At 43.9% G+C, this 18,718-nt stretch overlaps 1 protein-coding gene across 2 annotated transcripts in view; it reads right to left on the minus strand.

Moving 5' to 3' along the window:
• AOC1 (amine oxidase copper containing 1) overlaps nt 1-18,718 on the minus strand; it is a 303,383-nt gene that overhangs the window by 143,865 nt on the left and 140,800 nt on the right. For both annotated transcript variants that reach the window (XM_086940930.1, XM_086940931.1), the window contains one exon: nt 17,103-17,391. In XM_086940930.1, coding sequence (XP_086797056.1) covers nt 17,103-17,391 — 289 coding nt within the window. The remainder of the gene's footprint in view (nt 1-17,102; nt 17,392-18,718) is intronic.

The following is an 18,718-nucleotide window of genomic DNA, read 5'->3' on the forward strand; positions in this document are numbered from 1 at the left end:
TGCTCATTATTCATGTCTATATTCCGCCTGGATCTAAAAAGGATGCACTAGCGATAGAAATATTTGTGGGTCTCGAAAAGGTGGTAGAAGGCCAAGATTTCCCATTTTTTTTCCTAACAGGTAATTTCAATAGGCAAATATCTAACGACCTATTAAAAAAGATGGACGATTGGCGAAAAAGAAGAAGCCCTGGCAAAACCTATTCCACAATTTCCTACAGGAAACAAAGCTGATAAAAGAGGGAACATTCTATTATCATCACTTCCTATGCTGAACGGTGTAATATTAAATGGCAATACAGAAGGAGACATTCCGGCTTCCTACACAAGAAAAGGCACCATTAATACCTTAATTCTTGATTATATGATTTATAGTCTAGATCTGTTCGGATCAGCCCTACAATTAAACACTAAATTTGAAATAGGAAGTGATCATGCAATATTACACTTAACAACAGATTTAAGACTAAAACCAACATCTCCTGGGCCCATCATGTATCTACAAAGTACAGTAACTGCAAACTAGGTCCAAGGGCAGCTGTTATGGAATTCTAGAACATTTAAAAAAATTATGCAAGTAATTCAGATGGCACAACCACTACAGACTATTCACTCAATAAATCCAATACCGCATTTTAAGGCTGTCATTAATAAATTGGTGCAATTTCTGCATGAAAATGTAAAACAACCAATGCCAAGATCACGAAAAAACAAAATACGTAACACAAAAATAAAGGCAACAGGATTAAATAAACTAATAAGGGCACAATATCTTCAATTATCTGAAATTAGAAAATACAAAATCAATACATTACAAAACCGTTGCAGGAGAGATAAGGAAAAAAGCGAAAAAAGACACAGGACAAAAAATGGGTGGACTTACAGATAGCAGCAAAACAAAACAATAAACGCTCCTACTGGAATTTAATTGATACAGAAACGGGCACAAAAAAATCTCTACAAGCAATTCCAGTCCCCCCATCGGAATGGGAAATATTCATAACCAACTTATATAAAACAAAGGAAAATACAGAAAGCGTGACTCTAACGCTAAGCAAGAGAGGAAGGAAAAAAATTACAGGTAATGAGGCTCCATCTCCTCCTCAAATTGAAGTTTACATAAAAAAGGCAAGATCGTCGGCAGCAACGGGACTGGACCAAATCCCAATTAAGGTCCTTAAAAGCAACCACAAGAGTGGAGCAAGTTTCTAGCTCATCTTTATTTCTACATATTTGAAACTAGGGAAATACCAAAGTCCTGGAAGGGGAAAATTGTAATTCCAATCTATAAGAAGGGCTCCAGGCTGCTCCCCTGCAATTACCGGCAGATAGCAGTCCTTGACGCAACTGGGAAGATCTTTGTGGCAGCTGTTTTAGATCATCTCAAAGATTGAGCGTTTTCAACTGATTCCATTCCTGTAAATCAAGCCGGGTTCAGAACAGAACACTCAGTTACTGACAATGTAGCAGTGCTACAAATTATAATGGATAAATATGTCATCAATAAATCTCAGGTTGTTTGCGCAGTCTTCGTCGACGTTACCACTGCATTTGACCGGGTAGACAGAGCTATGCTCTGGAAAAAATTCAAAAGAATGGGAATTCCAGATAACCTCCTTCACTTGATAATATCATTGTACTCAGGGACATGGCGTCAAGTTCAAATGGGGAGGGAGAAGAGTCTCACCAGCCCAATACCTACACCTAACGGCCTGCGGCAAGGGTGCCTCCTAGCTCCCACACTGTTCTACTATATCTTAGTGACTTGCCGGAAAGTCTCAATCAGTTTAACAATTTTCCACCTAAACTCGCATCTTATAAAATCCACACTACGATACACGCAGATGATGTGGGCATCTTAGATCTGACTCCATTTGGTCTGCAAAGGATTCTACAGGCACAAACTAACTATACAGAAGAAAATTATTTAATACCTAATGTCACTAAAACAAAAATCATCCTGTTTACAGGAAGGAAACAATATGTTAAATGCAACTGGTCTTTAGGGGGGGGAAACAGCTGGAAGTTGTAAAGAAATATACATACCTAGGGAACATTTTTTCACAATCTTTGCAAAACATGCCCCACTTGCAAAACCTGAGCCATAAAGTCGATGCCCACCTAGGTGCTCTCCAACAATTATACTCTTCCACTGGTCAAAGGCACTTCTCTTCTCTTCTACAAGTATCTAGCTCTAAGATTCCATCAGTACTATCATATGCAAGAGAATATATTCCAATAAGTCAATGGAAACATCTTGACCTGAAAGAAGGGAAAGTCCTCCGGAAACTGACTAAGATGTCACCAGCTGTGCTGGTACAAGCTCTTCGTCTCAAACTCTCATTAGTCAGTTCTTATGCAAGAGGGATCACTAACATAATAAAATGGGCATATAACTTTGTTCACGCAGAACAAGTAAAACCCTATGATCCTTACTAAAAATTGAGACATTCGAGCAAGGATCGCCGAATTATGTATTTTGTAGAAACGTATCTATCGATTTTAAACTATCAAATGTTACTCTTAATTTGTTGAAATCATGGACTCCAACACATCTGAAACTTTTCCTAAAACATTTAACACCAAGGTTAAGCATGGATCTTGATATCCAACACTGCTCTGAACTACCATTGTATAAAAAATATACGGAAACTACTGTATATAAAAAGTGCAGCAGTATATCTTTTTTAACTTAAACCATGGAGCGAGGCGAAGCATTATATTACTCCATCTTGGGATACTGCCTTTAAAATCATTCACCTTTCAGTGGTATCCAAAGGAAAAAGCCACTAGTCTCTGATCTATGTAAAGGCGGGGTGAAAGACTTAGAACACGTTATTTGTTTGCTCAAACTTGAATGTCGTAGAAGCTAGAAAGTGATTTTTAAAACCAATCTGAACAAACTGTAAAATGAACTCTGTTCAGAACCTGATTTCTCTCTGTAAGGCACCGCCTAATGAATTTGTGTGTATTAATATGTTTACATTTTTAAATCATTTTTAACTTTGTATTCGAATGGCAATTTTACTATTCAAATGTAATTTTAATCTGTAAACATTTGTTGGTCTCAGTCGAGAACTAAATCAATTAAACTTAAACTTGTGAAACTAGTTACACATGTTGATTCCCAAATGCCAGTGGCCTATTTCTCCGCCACTGCTGACGTAGTAGCTGCAGTGCTTCCAGGTTGCCTAAAGGCTATGGCTGCTGTATGTGTCAGCATTGAACAGAGTGAGAGCAGCGTAATATGCTATCCACTTACAGTGATAGTTCACCACTCCCTTGTCTAGTAGAAATCTTACAAAATATGAGACGATCATACTGATGGTCCATAACATAATGTTAAAGAGATGTTGTAGTCTAAATCCTGTTATGTTTTTGCCATTGTCAGAATATTAAATTAATGGGGGGGGGTTGAACACAACTGTTTTGATGTGACTGAACTATGCACCAAGCCAAGACCTGATATTAAAGATGACCCCCTTGCAGAGTATGATTATGTATTGTTTGTGAACGGCTAATGCTTAAAGGATGATGGTGGAAATATTAGAGGTGCTTACTCTGTCTACACTTTAGAAGGTGTAGTATAAGCATCCTGGCTGTGTGATGTAATCTCTGCCTAAGTGGCTTAATTGGTCATTCTTACTGGAGCTTGCTGTGTCTCAGACTAATTGAAAGTCACCATTTTTACTGATAGCAAGTATGGCTTTGGGGTTGTGTAAAACTTTGGAAAGCAGTGGTCGTAAAGTGGGTTTATGACATCTTTGAAGTCTCTAATTAGGTTCAGAAACTACATGCTGAAATTGTTGGAAGTGCTGCAAATGCTGTTTGAAATTGCAGTGATGAAATGCACAGCACACAGGGTGGAAATGATTATGTTGCTGCCAGAAATCGGTATGCCAACGAAGTTGCTCCGTATTGCGTGGAGGGATCCTATACATTTAAGGGAGATTATTCAAATTAGTCTGAATACAAGACCAACTTTAATTTGATGTTGACCATTGCTCATACATGGAAAGAAGTCAAGAGATTGCAGGAAGAAGTGCCAGAGGTTGAACAGCGGGGTTGGGTCAGAGCTATGTAAGACTGAGGATGTGATCTGGGTCTCAGCTGATGAGAGACGTGTGTTGCCAGATTGCCACTGATGGTCAGACACTTTCAAGGTCTCACACATATAGAGACACCATGCTGAAGCTGCTCAGGCTGAATTGGTTTAATCCCTGTTTCAGAGTAATGGCTGAGAATCTTTGTCACTGTTGTGTTACATGCCAGCAATTGAATGTAGGAAGGAGAACCACGGTAACGCAGAGTCACATAGGGAGATCAGCAGCTTCCTTTAACCGTATTCAGTTGGATTTTATCAAAATGTCTGTAGGCAATAGCCTGTGAGATGTCCTGGTTGTTCTGTGCATTTTCTCCTGTTGGGTGGAAGCACACCTGAGTAGAAGAAATGACAGCTTCACCGTAGATAAGCTATTTCTGTGTAATTTAATACCTTGGTTTGAATTCCCACTTTTTCATGAGTCAGATTGTGGAACTCATCTCAACAATGAAGTTCTGAGAATGATGTGTGTTGCTTTAAAAGTTGAACAGAGACTGCACTGTAGCTACTGACCAGAAGCTTCTGGAAACGTCTAACAAGTGAACTAAACTTTGAAGTTCAGCCCGGCTGAGTGTGTGTGTTTACCTCTTTAAAGTGGCTGGATGCCTTGCCTTTGGTGTTGATGAGTCTCCAAAGTACCCTTGATTGGCGAAAAGGATTATCGACACACACAGTCCTCAGGGGATGGGTCATAAGGCTGCCTGTTGTGCCTGCTAATGCACTTGTGTATATTTTAGATTGTATTTGTCTTGATGACTGCAAAGGACAGGCTGATGTGGGGTGACATGCCTCTCACTAGTTTAAAGATGTGACTGCCCTCCTGCATCAAAAGCAGTGTCACAACTTTAGTCCTGGAGAGTAAGCCAAGGAGTTGTGAGAGACTGAAACAGAATTTATCTGTGGAACACATCCCACAAACTGTCACAGAGGAGACTGAGCCAAGAGGACTAACTGACATCAAAGTTTAAAAGTTAGTAGTCAGATATTCGAAGAGAACGAGGGTGCCTAGTTGAAGATACTCAGCTCCTGAATGGACGTACTTTGCAGAAAGTGGATTTGATCCAATCACTTATGACTTGGATGCAGAAGAAACAGTGCTTTAGGAACCACAGTGAATCAGGCTAACAAAGTGAAGATTTGTTGGTTCCTTGGATTTTTAAAAGAACTGTGTTGATGAAAGGAAACCTTGTTGAATTCTGAAGATTCATTTGGGCCAAGGGTGCTGAAGAATAGGGTTGCCATTTTAGAAGAAGATGGAGTAGGTCTAGGGAACACTCTTGAAGACACCTGTACATAAAATAATCATGTGACAACAAGAACAATTTTGCCATTTTGTACATGTAGAAGTCATTTGCAGTAATCATCAAATCGCATTGCAAACTTTTACAGTCCGACTATAGAGAAACTGAGGTTATCTTTCAAAGAATCAACGTAGAGTATTTCTTGCTGTTATGTTGATTATCCTCATAATTTTTATAACTCATTTGTTAATAGTGTTAAGCTCCCCCGTTGACATTGGCCCCATTAGGTCAACCTCTAAACCCACTTCCCATGTTCTTCAGTACAAGCCTCGAACTTAGAATTTTACATACGGATACTTTAGAAGGAGGCTTTTTTTCTAATGCATTTTTTAAAATTGCTATATTAGTATACCGGTGTTATAAACCCCAAAGAATGTGAGAACCCATTTACCTATATAAGTAGCAGAGCGTGTCACATACCATCACAATCCCCTTACTTATGGTATTTCCTATAGTATTCTTCTTAGTCTTTTTTATCATCAGGGTCATTTTGAATATTATTTCTCAAAGTATGTCTTTGTACCTTATTAAAATACTGGTGGACTGCCTGTTTCTCTGTCCCGGCGATGGAAAAAATGAATCCTTCGCCATAGTAGAGCTTCCATCCGCCACATTTAGAAATGACTGCCAAGTTGGAAGTAATTTCTAAAGCATCATTTCACAGTGGTTCCTGTCAATACTTTTAACAGTTTTCATGTAGGGTTTTCAAAAAGAAAACCCCAAAATTGGATGTTCTCTTTGTAAATATAAAAGTTAAAGCCCCGTTTAGCATGGGAGTAGTGTCCCATGGCGAGGTTGGACTTATTTCTTTTTTACTGTTCTTCACCGCCTGGGTTTGCCTGATGGTGATGGACAGTGAAAAAAAAATAGCTTTATGTATGGACATATAGCCAATTCTCTGACCACTCTTATGACATCGGGTCATCTGAGAAGTTGACTAGAGAGGAGATGGAGTAGTCACCACCATAGCCAAACTTAAGGTCCATCTGATCCGGTGGGTGGACCACTATATTGGCAAGGAGGGAGGGAACTGTGTCACTTTTGGCATTTCTTTAGGTCCCTAACTAAACCTGATGTTGCCCGAGCTCACAGAAATAGCCTGGCATGTTTGATGAATGCCATTGAGAAGAAAGAAATTGATGGTTTGGTGACGAGGAGAGCTACAATATGTCATAGAACTGTGGCAGGATGGATGTAATGAAAGATATATGGGAGGAGGAGAAGTACAAAGAGATGGGAGTTAATCCTAAATTAAATTTAGACTTTCAACACCAGGGGAGGTTATGTTTCCATAGGAGGGAAGATAAGATTTAGAATGCTCAATTTATGGGTGCATAACAGTTTGCTTACAAGTTTGAAGTTCTAGGTAACACAAAAGTGCTTGCAGGAAAGGATCCTGTTATTCCTGGAGTTTATTTTGTGTGTGGATAGCAAGCTTATCTCAAGTTGCCTGAAAATAAGGCAGGGACGTGATATTTGTATTATGTTTATCCTTCAGTAGGTGTTGGTTTGAATGACTGAAAGATTATAAAGCTTTCCACACTAGTGGACAAGCTTGCAGGTAGTCCAGCTGGAGCTTTGCTAACTATTGATACTGAACTGATAGATTTTAGGTCTAGGGTTTTGCCAAGCAGACTTGCATTATATATTTTGTTAGTGAAAGAGGATGAGCTCGCAAAATGCTCAAAGTTCAACAGTGTTACCCATTTATAATCAATAAGAGTTAGGAATAAGAGGACATTTGAAAACTATCACTGGAGTGGCAATGGATGTAAAGGAGTTGGAAGCAACAGTTGCTTGGGAAGCAGTTGGAAAGGGATTTTCTACTATAGGTAGTTGGCCGAGCAATATTGGTAGTGGATTTCTAGCTGCTATCTTGAGGCCTATATTTATTGTTGCAGTTTGCTTGATTTGTCTGTTTGCTATGGTGAGGTATTTTTTTTATGTATATATCAATCTTTATTTCGGCCGATTTGACCATCAAAGATATACAATAAGAACACATTACAACCATTATAAAATCATCAAGAGTAAACAACAAATACATATTGTACAATGTAAAATCGTTCCATTCTAAGAATTAAGTACTACTAGAGTTAGCACAGATAAAAGACCGTACGTTTAAAATTTGTTAAACTTAAAATTAGGTGGGAGCCTGCGACTTTAGAATACGGGTGCGAGTATGCCAGACATTGGTAAGAAATTTTGCTAGTGCAAACACAATTGGACTCGAAACATCAGTTTTTAAAATTCTATACATCGGGAGATACTCCCTACAACCAAGGTTTCTAATAAGTGGGAGGAGCCAGTATTTCCTAGCTGCCTTGTAAGTTGGGCAAAACAAGACCACATGTAACTCGCTTTCCTCCGCACCAGTGCATGCCGGGCATTGCTTGGTAGAGGGCGGTGTTGACCAGGAGCTAGTATAAGATCGCAGAGGCAGTGTGCCGTATCTCCATTGGAGGAATAGCTTCCTGGCCAGCACGAGGGACATAGCGTCCAGGACCCTCTCCAGCTTGTATGAGTCCTTGCTTTGCGCAAATACAGATGTTAATGACCCTTCACCCTGACAGTCCAAGGCCATGGCTAGATTCTGCTCATGGTAAACATTGACCAGAGCTCTCCGTGAGATCTTTAGTGAGGCATTACCTGGATCGGACCAGAGGTCGGGGAACCCCAGTCTCACACAGGATTTATGTATATATTTTATCCAGGGGATCTGTAAAGATTTGGGATGGGTTAGAAACTCCCTCAGTTCCGCCCTATAAGTAGAAAGTTCTTTGCTACTCCATAGCCTTCGCCAGAAGACTATGGGTCTGAGACCTAGTTCGTCAGCTATTGGTCTCACTCCCAGATCCATCCTCGGGGGAAGGAGCGGGGTGCTAGGCGGAAGTGCAACTATCTGTCTGATAAAGTTGTTCTCGGTTATAGACAGACTGCGGGAAGATGTGTGACCCCACAGTTCCGCCCCATACATAATAGCACCCCTGGCCTGTGCCTTGTAGATCTGGATGAGCGGCCCCAACGGACGGTATGTGGAGCTTTTCATCATCCGAGCAATGCCCCCAGTGGTCTGAACTAATTTAAGATTAGCCCTAGTCTGATGTGATCCCCAGGACATGGTTTCGTTCAAGGTTACACCAAGATATTCAAAGGTGGAGACTCTCTCTAGCCGTGAGGATCCCAATAGGGGATTCGGGCACAATTTTTGGGTTGGGTTCAGGACAATAAACTTAGTTTTTGCAGCATTGATTTCTAAGCCCCTGTCTGTGCAAAAGGCCACAAATGAGTCAAGGATCCTCTGTATCCCCATGGGGGTTTTGGACAGCAGCAGGGTGTCATCTGCAAACATGATTGCAGGCACCCTGCTGCCGTTCAACCTTGGGGCGTCAGTGTATTCAGTGCCATTTAGGTGGGCAATTACCCCATTGACAAAGAGGCAGAACAGGGTTGGTGCCAATACACAACCCTGTCTAACCCCCCTGTCAACGGGGAATCTGTCCGTCAGTTCCCCAAATTTCCAGCACCTGACCCGGGCATAGTTGTTATGGTGCAGTCTCTGTAAAATTATCAAGATATCCGGGGGGACTCCCATCTCGGCCAAAACACTCCAAAGTTTCCCTCTGGGCACCAGGTCGAAGGCGGCCCTCAGATCCACAAATATTTTGTATAAGCTGCCACCTTCGAATATCGCTGCCCTCCAGTAAATAATGTTCAAGCGAAAAACCTGGTCCACTGTAGAGACTCCCTTTCTGAAGCCCGCCTGATACGGACTAAGGGTACCCGTCTCTTCTGCCCAGTCCTGAAGCCGGTTCAACAGTATCCTACTAAACAGCTTCTGTGACACATCAATTAAACTGATTGGTCTGTAATTGGCTGGGAGCAGGGGCGAGCCCTTTTTAAATATGGGAACCACCTCTGCCCCCAGCCAAGTACTCGGGATTTCCATGCCGCGCAGAACTCCATTAAACAGAACGGCAAGGTAGGGGGCCCAGACGTCGGGCTCCTGCTTAAACAGGTCCCCGGGTAGGCCATCCAATCCTGGCGCCTTTCCCGATGTCAGTCCTGCTATTGCTGCCTTGACCTCCCCCACTGTTTTCAGATCCCCGTCGTACTCAGCCAGTCCATTACCGATGTCATTCATGGTTTCTCCCAGCTTAGAGCTATAAAGAGACTGGAAGTGTGCCTGCCACACCCCAGCTGCAATATTAGGCTCTATTGCCGAGTGGAGACTCCCCGACCCCCCGTTAACTACTCTCCAGAACATTCGGTGGTCTCTTATTGCGAGGGAATTAGTTAGCTCCTCCCATTGGTTCTCCTCCCATTCAGTTTTAGCATGAGCAACTAGTTTTTTGTATGCCCGTCTACTTCTCTCCACCTAGGCCCTCCTTGATGCTTCTGAGAAGTTCTCCCTTTGCCTTCCTGCAGGCTGTATTATACCATGAGGATTTGTGTTGCTGTCCCCTCCTCGGATTCTGTACCTTACTAAAGAGGTTGGGGGCCGCTCCCTTTATGAGGTCCTCGTGGGCCTGGTATAATTTATCATGGGAATCTTTGTTGCCCACGCCATTAGCTAAATCTCCCACTCTTTCCAAAATAGGGATTAGCCCTGCGTAGAGCCTCGGGAGTTTCACTTGGCTCGTGGCTAGTTTTTCCCACCTGATTCTTCTCCTGTTGTTACCCAGTAGAAGTTCAGGTTTGGTCTCCTCCTCGGTTGTTATAGAGGCTTGAAGGCCGGGGTGGATGAGATCAAGTTCAAGGGCGTTGTGATCACTATCTAGTCTTTCAGTGACCCTAAAGTCCAGAATAGATGGCCAATTCACTATCTGTACCAAGGCATAATCAAAGCGAGATTCTCTTCCCGCTCTGTTATAGGTGGTTTTGCTTGGTACATCAGACTTGATGCGCCCATTACAGGCTCTGATTCCATATTTTAGGGTGAGGGCTGTGATCTGCAGTGCTACAGGAGTCCATGCCTTCGGGGGAGGAGCTACTACCGAAGGGAAGGTACTGACCACCTGGACTCTTCTTCCATGGGGAATCCCTCTGGGAGGCCAGGCAGCGGCTCGAAATGGGAATTAAAATCCCCTCCCACTACATAGGGTAGATCTCTTGGCATTTCAGCTAAGTAAACTGAAAGCTCATCTATGGTGGAAGATTCCCTAGAAGCTCCCACTGGCCTGGAGTAGATGTTTATCAGGGCAAGTTTCGCTTGGTTCGGCCAGGACAATAGAACCACTAGAATATCATCAGATGGCACTGGTAAACGTGAAGCCTGGCAGCCTAGGTGGGATGCCACCCAGGTTGTGAGTCCACCTGAAGGGCAACCCTTGCCCTTCCACCTAGCCGGGATGGAAAATGACAGGTAGCCCTGGTGCCTATGTTCTTCCCTTTGCCAGGTCTCCTGGAACATGCAAGCATCCCCGGACTCAATATAAGTTACCCAGTCTTGGGTGACCAGCTTATTAGCTAGGCCGGCCACGTTCCACCAGATTAGTCTCAGGTGCCCAGTAGCAGCAGCAGGGGGGGTTGCAGGGTTGGAAGTGAGGGGGGAACAAGTGCCAGATGCTACACCAATTACTACGTCAGGAACATTGTCAACGGTAAATCCAGTTGGATCAGAAAGTTCACTGGGACCGTTGTCCGAGGTCACATGATTGGGGTCAAGGTTTAGGGACAGTCAATCAACCCCATCCAGTCCACTCAAACAGTTAAAACGATTGTAGTGCAAAAAGGGTGTCTCCGGGGGTCGGTAAACTGGACGTGCAGCATATCCCTTATATCTGGGTCTCCGTTCTACCCTTGTCCAGTTGCCTTGCGGCAGGTCATGGTGCATACGGATGGGAGGAAAGAAAAAGGAGACTGGCAGAGTCTGTATGGTGGAATCCAGTGATCTGTTTGACCCAGCGCAAATATGTAATACTGTCCCAGGGTCTCGGAAAGACACCATAATGCAGTCCCCTATTATTGTTTTCCTCGTCTTCCCCAACCATGGTACCCTTCTCACCATAATGATCTCGTTGTTGAGATGGGCTGGTAAGGGTCTGTTCCAATTCGGCCATTTGATGACTTTCCTCTTGAATGATTGGAAGTTTTCACTTTCGCCCATTTCGAGAGGGGGGGCACCCGCCAGAACCACCATAAGGCTATTAGCTTCCGGTGGCAAGTCGGGTCTCCGTGGTCTGGGAGCGGGCTTGTCAGGGAGTGGGGGAGAAATACTAGCATTCGATGGAACCCCAGGGTTTGTACCAGGAGCTAAGCTGTGGGAAGCTGGGACTATTATCTGTGGAGGTAAGGTGTTAGAGTTGTTGGGTGGGATTAGAGCTGGGTTGGCCATGAGTGGCTGCAAAGGAGGGACAGCAACGGCACCCAGAGGGGGTCACGCATTGGTGGAAGGGTTTTGTATATTGGGGAAGGTTCCTATAGGTGGGTTGGGCTCGGTGGTTCTGGTCTGTTTACTGGCCGAGGTTTTCAGGCTGGTTAGGGTTGCCTCTAAGATGGTAAGCCTGATCTCTACTTTCTTCAGACTCTCGCTAATGGGCAACAAGAGTGATCTGAGTAGGAATTCTATGTTCCCCAAAGAAGTGACGGGGGGTACTATGTTGAGCGGGTTGGCCCCTTGGTCGCTGGTGGAAGCAGTGGTAGTAGTGTTGGTACCCTTAGGGGGAGTAGCATTATGCTCATTCTCTATAAACCTGTCTGAGGTGGGTACAGACTTATGATTTTTTCCAAAATCAGAATGGGGTATCTTGGTCTTCCCCTGCCCACCCCTCGTCTTCCTTCTGCGTTTGTTAGGGGGAGGGCCGTGTACCTCTGCTGCAACAATTTGCTTGGGCTTGTTTTTCCTGGTTTTAACTGCGGGGGGCGTTTGGGTGACTAAATCGACAGCCATACTACTAGAAATTGGGATTGGGATAGCCTCCGTAGTCTGCTCGGGGAATGAGCCGGGGTTGGGAATGCTATCCCGTAATAGTAGTGGGACGCCTTCTTGGGATGATAGATCCTGACTACCATTAAGTGGGCTTTCCTCTTGGGAGATAGGATAGGGAATTATCTCGCTGAGAGGCCTGTTTTTCATGTGTTCAATAGAGCGGCGACGCTCGGCCCTGCGCTTCTCCAAAGAGCTTTCCTTTCCCCCGTCACCCTTAGCCGATTTAAAGTAATTGTCCAGAGTCCCGGTGTTGCCTCCCCCCGCCCTTACTGGAGTTCCGCCTAGGGCCGGTGAGGGCATGTCCATAGCCTATACCGTGGTCCAACTGAAAACGAGGAAGTGCAGGCGAAAGAGAGTGGGCCCAGCCCAGCCTCCTTGGGCCCCTGACGGCCACAGACGGTCCCGCCCTTGTCCTGGGCTTCTCCCGGCACGCTACCGCGAAGCGGTGGCACTGGTCACCTTTAAACTCAAATACGGCGGGCTATTGGGCTGCGGGGCGGGGAAGGTGGCCAGCGGGGAGAGCAGCCCAGGTGTGGTGGATTGGGCGCGCAGGGGCTCCTGCACACTGGAGTCCCTGCCTGTGTGCTCGCAGCCCCGCCTGCGCTGTCGCCTGCCCGCTCCTTTTCTGCAAACACTCCCAGACGACCAGCCGCCTCTGGAGAGCAAGGCGCTTCGGGACCCGCGGAGCGGGTCCGGCGAGGTGGAGACAACTTCCCTCGACGGCTGCCTTGTATGCAGGAATTTGCTGGGCAAAGGTGAGAATCCAGGGGTCAGTTCAGCGCAATGTGGTCCCAAGGAGCAGGGGAGAGAGCCGGTGTTTCAGACAGTTGGCGGGGGGCGTGGCCAGCGGGGAGAGCAGCCCAGGTGTGGTGGATTGGGCGCGCAGGGGCTCCTGGACACTGGAGTCCCTGCCTGTGTGCTTGCAGCCCCGCCGGCGCTGTCGCCTGCCCGCTCCTCTTCTGCAAACACTCCCAGACGACCAGCCGCCTCTGGAGAGCAAGGCGCTGCGGGACCCGCGGAGCGGGTCCGGCGAGGTGGAGACAACTTCCCTCGACGGCTGCCTTGTATGCAGGAATTTGCTGGGCAAAGGTGAGAATCCAGGGGTCAGTTCAGCGCAATGTGGTCCCCATGGTGAGGTATTTGAGAGATGACGTTGAGTTGAAGGAGAAGCAATGTAAGGCCAATGAAGAGCTGAGTGAATTAGAAAAGTCCAAACGTAAGCAGCAACGAATAACTAGTCTTTGAAGATGTTCTTAGAATGCCGATCTATTTTGTCTGGTAAATATTTTAGCCATCAATAGAGGCATTAAAACTGTGCAATTTACTGCTCTATACATTCATTGATGATTATTTTCACCCATGTGATAAAGTAATTACTCTGTGTGCAATGTATTAATCAGAGTAATAATTAGAGGCAACATTAACAGGCAGTAAAAGTCACATTTATATAATCAAACCAGAGTAAATTTTCTTATGCCAACCGTATTTTTTCGACTGCCATTTTCCTCACTTAACGTTGACCTGACTGTGACTAGGCCCAAGCTACTCGAATTGTTTCTTCATACAATGCACTGTAAACATTCAAGTTTCCTTTCCCCTGCAGGTGCCTTTTCAGTGTTTGTTAGAAGGAATAGCCTTTTGTTTTTACTATGAAACTGTTGAACAAGAGAGCACTAATTGCAACTTGGCTATGGATGTGCAGTGTACGGGGATGGGAGAGAACCTCCTCCACCAGGAAGACCAGACACTCGTAACTTTCCAAGCGATGCAGTTTTGTACTTCTTTGTTCGACGATGAGTACTTAGGGAGTGCCCCTGCTCTTAGGAGACAGTGTATCCTGATTGGCTCATCCAGAGGGAGTTGGATTGCTGACTTTTCCAGAACCTACTATTTCATATCGATTGCTTATTTTCTTAAAATAGTTTAGGCGATCCTGTCCTAACTTCGCTGAGGGAAAACCTTTCAGTAACTCTGCTAATTTCCCCATACCAAGGTTTTGAGCTTCATGCTTGATCATCTGTGCACCTTTCCCTTGAACCTTACTGTGGTTCATCTGATACAGGCACCTTCCACTCAGAGTTTCTCCCTTGTCACTTTTAATGCCTTATTTAGATGAGGGAGGTTTCTTTATAGAACCAATTATTTCCAGTTTTATGCGCTGTTTATTGTTATATTTTGCATCTTTCTTATCATAATGTACGCATTTAGACAGTATGACTGAATGGTATATCCTTCCTTGATAAACTGATTCATTGATTGATTGACTTGGAACCTTGACTAAATTTGATAATAAAACCTTCATGGTTTGAACGCCATTCTCTCTGTCGTTTGTGTGGAGCAAAATTGGTTTCACAAAAAATATAAATGTTTTGCTGATCTTATCTTCTTTCACATGCTTCCAGTTAAAAATAAATCGTCTATATGACCAGTGGCGGTTTGTGTATGACAACTACACACAGGGACTTATTTATGAGAGCCTTGCATCACTTTTGCACCATGTAAAGTGGTACATGCGTGATGTAGGGCTCTCAATCCGATTTGTAAAGCCGCTCAAAGTCACCCTGCATGGCTTTGAGTGGTCTCATAGATCTTGAGTAAGGCAATGCAGCACAAATTGCTGTGTCGCCTTACTCTGCGCCCGGTAGCCATTAGATGGGCGTTGCAGTAGGTTTTCCCGTGCAGTATCCATGGATTTAGATGCTGCCCCAGATTTATAAAATCATGCAAACATGGGGAAGCACCAAATCCATACGCCCCAAGGTGAGGTGAAACAGGGAGAAATATGTGTATTTCGCCTCCTTTTTTCTCTTTCAGTGTGTGCTGCGCTCTGCAGTACACATAGAATGAGGAAAATGCCTCTTATGATTGTTTTTGGGCAGGAAGGTGTCCCTTCCTGCACCAAAACAATCCTGCATGCTACAGAGGCACCCTTGCACCATGGTGCAAGGTCATATATTTCAACCCAAATCGGAAACCTCATCTTTTATTTAAAAAAATAGGCATTATGATTCTGCTCTCTCAGCAGTTCACCATTGTGATAACTATTCTGCTGAAATGTGACGTACATTTTTCTGTAAGGTAGGGATATTGGAAGCTAATTAAACCTCCATATGGTTTAATCCTATAATGAGTGCCCCAAAAGCAAATTGTCTAATACACATGGAGAATGAGGATGGAGTGAGGGGCAGGATATATTGTTAAAACCTTAGACCCTGTATACCACAGCATGGAGGATGAACATGGACCTGGTATTATATATTGTACATTGGAGAGGAACTTTAGAATAAAAATGTTCTTCATTACAAGGCACCTGACTATTATTATATTACTCAGCAAGGGGGGTGCTATTATATGACTTAGGTGCGAGAAAGAAGTACAGTGGAAGCTAAGATAAGAGCATTCTGAAATTATAACCCTAGACCTATAAAGAAAGTTTAGACAATTGCTGTTTGGACTTCAAGGCTATTGTGTTATGCTAGCTAGGGGGTGTATTCAAAATAAATCTAAAAATATCCACACTGCTCTGTCATTTCAGCCCCCTAAAGAGTAAACAATAAAAAAGTTTTAACCTCTTGAGCTGAACGCAGAATTCAAGCCAAAGAGGAGTATTAACGTGAAGGTCAAGTGCCTCCATCCTCTTCTTTGATATCTGTGTACTTTGGGGTTACACAGGGTATTTCTGTTTACTTGAATGCAGTAGAGGTGGTGCACTATGTATTCCCATCCAAAGTTTAGGGAGATTTTCAAACTGTGCATGGGCAGTGGTCTTTTGCATATGTAGAAATCCTGTTGTGCACGTGCATATTTCATGTTACTGAATCAAGTGCATGGGAAAAGCAGTCCACTAAGGTGCTCTAAATGTGAACCGCCTAGCTAAAGATACAAATTTATTGTGTCTTTCTGACATCTAGAGGAGTCTTTGAAGTGGCCAATGAGGATTTCAGAAACTGCTCAGTGTCGACCAGGAAGCCCTACACAGACTCCATCTGATGTCAGAAGATGAGCCCTTTTGACACTTCCCCCTTGAAGTGGGTTCTGTAAGCTCACACAAGAAAATGAGTTGGCTGTGACTACTGGGCCCTTCAAGTGGTGGCAGCCACCTGCATGCAAACACAATGAGCAGCAGGTGAGCCACCAAGTAGGCGCATTTTCCGAGCAAGTCCTGTACTGGGGTATATCCAAGGGATAAAGACCCGCTCTACTCAAAGTTTTGCCAGATGCCTTCCCACACCTGGTGAAACTAAATGCACGTTGTTTTTCAGCTGGAAGCAGGAGAAACATGGGAAAGATGTAGGAATCAAAAATCGTATGTGGTAATTGATGCAGAAATTCCAGGTAGTGCAAATTAGTCCCTATTCTGGGTACAGAAACATATGATGACCAGTAACAGTAACTCTGAGCCCAATATCTCCCCGTCTGGAGATCACCCATCTCTAAATGGGCCCCTTGGTGCTTTGTGCTGCACTGTCTCCAGCATGTGCAACAGAACTGTGCCCTTGTACAGGAAGCAAATACAGGTGCCCCATCAATAATACGTGGACTGATTCCTAAAACAAGATATGACCACTGATATGACCTTTAGACCAGGACATATAAATCAAAGTATGGACTCCAAAATTCAACGTTAGTGTCTGGACCTGGTCTCTACAACTGGACAGTTGTAGGCATGCCCACCTAGACGTGCCCATCTAAACAGGCCCTTTTGAAATAGAGGCAATATTTTTGAGGAGCCCTTACCAAGTGCCATCATCTCAAACCGGTGTCCTTACCGTGACCACGAGATACCATTTTCCTCTCTCCAACCCCTGGGTAGAACTTTGTCCCCATGGGAATTGTACTGGATCCGGTAACTCCTTTGTGCACCCCAGCGGTTCTGCTTGTTTGGGTTGTAAAAGGTGAAGTACTTGGGCATCGGTTTCCCAAAGGGAAAGGCGGCCTCACGCTCGGTCAAACGCTGCACGCGCTGAAGTTTTGGCTGGACGATTCTGTGGCGTGGGCTCCAGGGGTTGGTGATATTCTCGTACTCCAGATCTACTGTTTCAAAGCTGTTCTCTGCACCTGCACAGAATGAATAAACAGTTTATTTGCAACCGACCTAAACTATAACCTGTGATGTGTGAGGGCTATCTAGCTTTGTGATGCATTTACAAATAGAAAGTGAGCTATAATAGATCAATGATTTAACAAATGGCGCCAATGGATTTACCCGGGTGTAGTAGTCTAACAAAGAGGTAGAAGTACTGTAACTGGATGGAGAATTGGCACTTGGCGAGGGAGGTTAGAGGGAGCACTTATAAGGTCAATGAATTTCGGTTCAACGTAGGTGTGCTGGAGGGTTGGCTTACAAAGGATTTGTTCTCTGGGATTGCCAGTTTTATTCCCTCTAGTTTAAATTAAAATTCCATGATAGATATTACAGTTTTCCTCCAGCAATTTCTTGAAAAAGGTAGGCAAGGAAGCAATTCTGCCCTGCTTATTTAGCACTCTGATCTTGTCACCAACTCTTCAAAAATTCACCCCTTGTATTTATATACATTTTTTTTAATGTATTCATTTTATAGTACATTTTAACTTGCATATTTTTAAAAGGCTTCTGTGTGCTTGGCTTGTGAACGTGACCATTTCTTGGTATATGGTTTGGCCTTTTTTTTAGTATAGTTTTATATAGAAGCTTAGTCTTTCCACTGTCAAGGGCAGGGTGTAGTGAGGACCTCTAGGACCCGCTTTGGTTCTCCATTTTAGTTGGCATTTCACACGTTTTAGCAGACATTGTTTTAGTTATAATATTTTTACATGTGTTGCTAGCATGATAATATTCTAAGAAGACACCATACATACTTCTTGTTTTCAGAAAGCCTTTCCTGCTACATAATCAGTACACTTCTGTTCAAGGCTAGGACCGCAGAAAAATATATCCATGTGCTTTCATTGTCCGTTCAAAGACAGTTCCTAACATCTAGACACATCATTGAATCAGACCTGTATCTCTGACTCAGTGGTTTTAATATATAAACGGTGCACTGTCCTTTAACAGGTCAGAGGGGACCTTCGGTCAAAACTTTCCTAGAACAAATGCTGTGTTCAACATGCAGCTCTTCTGACACTGATCTTCCTTCCTGAAGAGAAGGATTGCCGAACCTACTTCTGGCCAAGTTATCTAGGTATGGGTCTCAGTCTTACCTCAGATATCTAGCAGAGGGTACAGTCACTATACTCTCAGACTAGCAATAGTGATAGGTAGGAATATATATCTAGAAATGAAACTGCCATGGTTGGACTGTTCTTTCTTTTCACCATGTTCATAATGCTATTTACTTTGCTTTGTTTCATCTGCCTAATAATCACAGCTCTTTCTCTTAATGCAAGATTAAAATTGTTTTAAGAA

The sequence above is a fragment of the Lissotriton vulgaris genome, chromosome 10 (genome assembly GCF_964263255.1).
Source record: "Lissotriton vulgaris chromosome 10, aLisVul1.2, whole genome shotgun sequence".
Taxonomy (NCBI): domain Eukaryota; kingdom Metazoa; phylum Chordata; class Amphibia; order Caudata; family Salamandridae; genus Lissotriton; species Lissotriton vulgaris.